This window comes from Trachypithecus francoisi, unplaced genomic scaffold (assembly GCF_009764315.1).
Source record: "Trachypithecus francoisi isolate TF-2019V2 unplaced genomic scaffold, Tfra_2.0 Lachesis_group10, whole genome shotgun sequence".
Lineage (NCBI taxonomy): Eukaryota > Metazoa > Chordata > Mammalia > Primates > Cercopithecidae > Trachypithecus > Trachypithecus francoisi.
This window is the reverse complement of record NW_022681455.1, coordinates 109,076,784-109,083,504: the sequence shown is the minus strand read 5'-3', so window position 1 is coordinate 109,083,504 and position 6,721 is coordinate 109,076,784. Positions and strand designations below refer to the sequence as shown.

General features: G+C 47.3%; 1 protein-coding gene across 1 annotated transcript; it reads left to right on the top strand.

Annotated features, from left to right (window-relative positions):
- The first annotated feature begins 4,250 nt into the window (after positions 1–4,250).
- On the top strand, positions 4,251–4,637 carry LOC117088779 (60S ribosomal protein L35a-like). Its single transcript, XM_033219922.1, has one exon. The coding sequence runs from the start codon at positions 4,293–4,295 to the stop codon at positions 4,635–4,637; it is 345 nt and encodes a 114-aa protein (XP_033075813.1). The 5' UTR covers positions 4,251–4,292.
- Positions 4,638–6,721: the final 2,084 nt, after the last annotated feature.

The window sequence follows — 6,721 nt, the reverse complement described above, 5'->3', positions numbered from 1 at the left end:
AAAGTTGTCCCCTACCCCTAGAGTACTCCAACTGTCTCCTACCCCTAGAGTACCCCAACTGTCTCCTGACACAGCCCCCAGCACTACTTGTCTACTGTACCTGTCTGAGCACCACCAGGCTTCACACCCACCACTTCCTCTGCTCCCTCCCCAATGTTGGGATCCCTGAGGCCAGAGACTCAGACTATGGCAGGGGCTTATCCTAGGCGATGAGCTAAAGACTATGTGTGGCCCTCTTAAGTGTCTGTACTTCTGTCACAGTCACATGGGTTTTGCCTAACCCTGTCTTGAAGTTTGATACCTGCTAGTACTGTTGACCCACCTCCCCTCTCCTCTTTACCCCAGTTTTACTGGTGCCTGGATTCTGAACTTGTAACCTCTCACCTGGGCCTTTGCAGCAGCCTTACAACTGGTCTTCCTGACGCCACCTGACTCTTCTGATCCACCCTTTAAGAATGCTGAGGCATTGTTGCTCTTTGGCTCAGAAATGATCCATCCTGGCCGGGCGCGGTGGCTCAAGCCTGTAATCCCAGCACTTTGGGAGGCCGAGACGGCGGATCACGAGGTCAGGAGATCGAGACCATCCTGGCTAACACGGTGAAACCCCGTCTCTACTAAAAAATACAAAAAAAACTGCCGGGCGAGGTGGCGGGCGCCTGTAGTCCCAGCTACTCGGGAGGCTGAGGCAGGAGAATGGCGTGAACCCGGGGGCGGAGCTTGTAGTGAGCTGAGATCCGGCCACTGCACTCCAGCCTGGGCGACAGAGCGAGACTCCGTCTCAAAAAAAAAAAAAAAAAAAAAAAAAAAAAAAAGAAATGATCCATCCTATGAGAAGGCCCAGAGTCTGAACAGACACATTAACAATGATCATCTGTTGGCACTTACTGTATGCAGGCACCTACTGTGCCATCACAAGCAATATCTTCACTTACTCCTTACAGCTACCTTTTGAGTTGGTTTTACTGATGAGGAAACTGAGGCTTTGAGAGAGGAACCAACTTGCCCAAGGTTGCCCATCTATGAAGCAGTAAAGCTAGATCTACGTGTCTGACTCAGAGAGGTCATGCCCATAAAGCATTAAGTTGGCTTTCAAGGATGTTGATAAATTGATCCCAAGCCAATATCTTGGCCTCATGATCCCTATATTCACCTATATTAGGCAACACAGGCCATTCATTGTCCCCTGAGCATGCCCTGGTTGATCTCCACTCCCTACCTTTGCTCACACACATTCCTCCTCCTGAAATTTCCTTCTCTCGTTTCTATCCTTCCAGAAGTCTTGTCCTCAATGTCTCCTCCCCAGGGAAGATCTCCTTCCCTTAATGATTGTCAGAGCCTTGCATCACACTCAAGCATGTTCATGTGTCACCTTCTCTAGTGGGCAGCAAGTTAATTGGGAGCCGAGACCAAGCCTGATTCATTCTCAGCTCCTCAGAAGTGCCCCGTACTGTGCATGGCATGCATGTTTTCTGAATTCTTTCAATCCAGTTCACGCAGACAGGTAGAAGCTGCACACAAGCAGATCCTTTCCCCAGCAGCACAGCTTAGAGGATGTGGCACATTTTACGGAGCTTGGCACGTGGGGCATTTGTGCATGTGCTGTGTAATCATCCCAGCCACATACCCTTTCTGTGTATGGTGCAAAGGAGACATTCTTGGGGCAGAGGTGCTCCCGGGAGGTGTAAGCTCTAAGCTCAGGACCTCTTTTCGGTGGACACTCTTATTTCTCTTACTTTCAGAAATGAACGCCAGCTTTATTAACCCCAAGCCTCCATCCCGGACAGGGGCATGCATCTCACTGTCAGTGTCCTTCCCAAAACTTATAGGAAAACTGTAAACTGCAGCTTGCAAACCTCCCACCTTCTCCTGCCAAAACTTGGACCTGGACAAATCACACGGAGACAATCCATACTGGCCGGGGGCAGTGGCTCACACCTGTAATCCCAGCACTCGGGGAGGTCAAGGTGGGTGCATTGCCTGAGCTCAGGAGTTCGAGATCAGCCTGGGAAACATGGCGAAATCCCATCTGTACTAAAAATACAAAAAAATTAGCCAGGCGTGGTGGTGCTCACCGGTAGTCCCAGCTACTTGGGAGGCTACTTGAACCCGGGAGGCGGAGGTTGCAGTGAGCCAAGATCACATCACTGTACTCCAGCCTGGGCAACAGAGCAAGACTCTGTCTCAAAAACAACAACAATAACAATCCATATAGATTTGGGCGGTGTGGAGGATGCCAGATGAAGAGGAGATATGATGGAATGAGGAAGAGTCAGACCTGTCTGTGCCCAGGAGTTTACAATTTAAGTGGGAAGATAAGACACATGGGAAAGCTATGCAGAGGGAAATGAGATGATGCTTAATTACCAGTTTCAGGTCACAGGTGAAGAGGTTTTGCAAGACTGAGCCTTGGAGACAGGCTTAGCACATGGAAGGGTGGCCAAGCCTGAGGGGTGACAGGGCAGGAAACAGGCCTGCCCACCTCACAGAAACTGGGATCCAAGCTGGGTCTTGGTCCCCTCAGAGGAAGGACATTCGCACATGCAGAGCTGAGGGCTAGGAGAAGGGTATGCACCTGGTAAAGCGTGTGGGTGTCCACCCGGGCTGGGTGGACAGAGACCCGAATGAAAAGGCTGGGAAAAAGGTTGGAAATTGGCCAGGTTGAGAAACTTAGGTCCTGAAGGGGCCAGCAAGGCATTGTGGAGGGCCTGCTGCAAGCAGAACAAGGAAGGTACACCCAGGCAGCCTTTACTTCCTCTCCTCCACAGCCTTGGTGCTGTGAACTGACACCCAAACCCTCCAGGAGCACTTCCTTTCTAGACCCAACAAAGGGCAGAAGAAAAAAAATAAAGCCTGGATCCATTTGAAAAGGGGCCAACCAGCCCCTCCCAAACCTAGTTCTTTGACTTGCACCCAAGACTTAAATACACCCTTTGAAACTCCTCATCCATTGAAGTTCCTTTCCTTTGAAACCATAAAAGAATGTAGGGCTGCATTTTGCCTTGGTGGTAGGAAAATTCCACATGCAACTTGCAGCATTTACAGGGTGGAGACTTCCGTCCTGGGAGCAGGAGGTCTGAGCCTAGGCCTTTCCACAACAGTGACAGCCAGGGGCCTGGCAGTGCAGCCCAGAGGTCGAGGCATGTTCTGGAGTCAGGTCCTGTGTGAAAAGCCAGTTGAGTGACCTTAAGCAGGCCACTGGATCTTGTGAAACCCCAGATTTCTCACTCCTAAAATGAAGACAACATCTGCCCTCACTCTGGAAGGCTGCATACCTTTCATGCACAGGGGTGTATGCACGTGCCAACAAGGGTATCAGGTCAGCTGACATCTGGTTGGTTTTTTCTCCCTGTGGGAACTTCCATATCCTTTGGCAGTCACTGCTGCAGAAGAATATATGGGATGGCAAATTGTCACCAGAAATAAACAGCCGTCAAGAGTAGAATGGCCTCAAAGGTATGCCATCTAGTCTTTGCCTCTGTGACCAATACCAAATGAGGCTCCACGACATCCAGAGCAGGGTGAGAGGAATCTCTGTCCCCACCAAGTGCTTAAGTGTACAGCAGGAGGTCAGAGGCTGAAGAATGTATTATAGGAGACATCAGAGACTGGAATAGATGTGGAATAGATGGCAGCTTCATGAAGAGGTGGAGACAGAGGTGTAGTGGGGAGAGGGCAGAATACTGACTCAGAGCACCAGGAATCTTAAAAAGAAAATGGCTGAACCGAGACCCTTACCTCATACCATAGACAACAATTAACTCAAAATGAATCATGGACCTAAATGTAAGAACTAAAACTATAAAACAACCAGAAGAGAACATAGGAGAAATTCTTTGTGGCCTTGGATTTACAAAGATTTCCTAAAAGTACACAGAAAGCACAAGCTGTAAAGATAAACATCAATACCTTGATCTAAAAATCATCATCATGATTTAAAACTTTTGTGGGCCGGGTACAGTGGCTCATGCCTGTAATCCTAGCATTTTGGGTGGCCGAGTAGGCAGATCACTTGAGGGCAGGAGTTCAAGACCAACCTGGCCAACATGGTGAAACCCTGTCTCTACTAAAAATACAACAATTAGCTGGGTGTGGTGGCACATGCCTGTAATCCCAGCTACTCGGGAAGCTGAAGCACAAGAATTACGTGAACTCTGGAGCTGAGATCATGCCACTGCACTCCAGCCTAGGCAACAGAGTAAGAGTCCATCTCAAAAAATATATATATAAAAATAGCTTCCTGCCATCTTGGATCATGTGGAAGCCTACTGGGAACAGGACTTCTAAAAGAAAATATGTCTGGAAGGCTGTGGTCCAAGGCCATTTTTGCTGGGTATAAGCGGGGTCTCCAGAACCAAAGGGAGCACACAGCTCTTCTTAAAATTAAAGATGATTATGCCCGAGATGAAACAGAATTCTATTTGGACAAGAGACGCAATTATGTATACAAAGCAAAGAACAACACAGTGACTCCTGGCGGCAAACAAAACAAAACCAGAGTAATCTGGGGAAAGGTAACTCAAGCCCACGGAAACAGTGGCATGTTTCGTACCAAGTTCCGAAGAAATCATCCTGCTAAGGCAGGAAGCCTGTCATGGGGACACAGAATCCGAGTGATGCTGTACCCCTCAAGGATTTAAACTAATGAAAAGTCAATAAATAAACATGGATTTGTGCTCTTGTAAAAAATAAATAAAATAAAATAAAAATAAAAAAGATTTAAAACTTTTGTGCTTCAAAATGCACTGCTACAAAAATGAAGAAGTATGGGCCAAGTGCAGTGGCTCACACCTGTAGTCCCAGCACTTTGGGAGGCCGAGGTGGGAGGATCACTTGCGGTCAGGAGTTTAAGGCCAGCCTGGTCAACATGGTAAAACCCCGTCTCTACTAAAAATACAAAAATTAGCCAGGTGTGGTCGTGGGCACCTGTAATCCCAGCTACTTGGGAGGCTGAGGCATGAGAATCTCTTGAACCCAGAGGCAGAGGTTTCAGTGAGCTGAGATGGTGCCATTGCATTCTAGCCTGGGAGACAGAGCGAAACTGTCTCAAAATACAAAAACAAAACCAATAAAAAGGGTAAAGAATTTGAAGAGACACTTCACCAAATAAGATGTCTGGATGGCAAGTAAGCATAAGAAAAGATGCTCAACATCATTAGTCATTAGAGAAGTACAAATTAAAATTACAATGAGATACTACTACACACCCACTAGAATGGCTAAAATTAAAAAGACTGACCATACCTTGTGTTGACAAGGATATAGAGCAGCTGCAACTCTCATAAACAGCTGGTGTGGATAGAAAATGGTTCAACCACTTTGGAAAACAGTTGGCAGTTTCTTTAAAAGTTGAACATATGGCCGGGCACAGTGGCTTATGCCTGTAATCCTAGCACTTTGGGAGGTCGAGGTGGGTGGATCACGAGGTCAGGAGATCGAGACCATCCCGGCTAACACGGTGAAACCCCGACTCTACTAAAAATACAAAAGATTAGCCAGGTGTGGTGGCAGGTGCCTATAGTCCCAGCTACTTGGAAGGATGAGGCAGAAGAATGGCATGAACCTAGGTGGTGGAGCTTCCAGTGAGCTGAGATCGTGCCACTGCACTCCAGCCTGGGCGACAGAGCAAGACTCGGTCTCAAAAAAAAAAAAAAGTTAAACATACGCCAGTCATTCGATTTCTAGGTACTTTGCCAAGAGAAATAAAAGCATATATTCACACAAATACTTGTACATGAATAGTCATAGCGACTTTATTTGTAACAGCCCCCAAACTAGAAAGAACTCAAAGTCCACTGACTAATGAATGGATAGACAAATTGTGGTATATTCATATAATGGAATACTACTCAGCAATAGAAAGGAACAAACTGTTTATACAATGATATGGATGAGCCTTAAAACAATGACATTGAATGAAAGAAGACAGACCCAAAAAAGTGCACATACTGCATGATTCTACATACATACAATTCTAGAAAATGTGAACTAATCCATAGTGACTGACAGCAGATCAGTGGTTGACTGGGGCAGGAGGGGAGCAAGCAGGGATTTCCATGGGTACAAGGAAATGAGTGATGGAGATGGTCATTGTCCACTGTGGTGCTGGTGTTACAGGGGCAGACATATGTCAAAAATCCATCAAAGTGTGCAGTTTACTGTATATCAATTATGCTTAATAAAGCTGTGCAAAAGAAGGAGGAGGGGAGGGAGGCAGCAGCTCTTGGCCCCAGGGGGACAACCAGTCACTCCTTAGGGTTTGTCTACAGAATCTATGAATTAACTCTCCTTTACCACCCAGGGGTTCTTTACCAACTCAGTTACACCTCCCCAACTTGTCCCAGGTTCTTTGAGGGCAGGGACTGTGCCTTCTGTATCAAGTCTCTCCTGTTGAGAAAGTGGATAATGGCAATGATGAGGCAGCTTCCGTGGGTGGTAGGAGAGGGGCCGGTCTATCACTAGGACCAGGGCTGATCACATCTGGATCTTGGGGGAGTCTACCCAACTGTCGGGCAATAACACCACTGTCATTTCTACCTTGTTTGTGCAATTCATGGTGACCCACTCCAGGAAGACTCCCAACCCTGCTGAGGAACAGGATAAGGCAGAGGTGAGATGGTGAGCCACACTTGACTCTGAAGGAACTGAACCCCCAGGGCTCACCCTTCAAGTTGGGGCTGTCGGACAAGACGATCCTTATGTAATCTACAGAGAACCATTTACT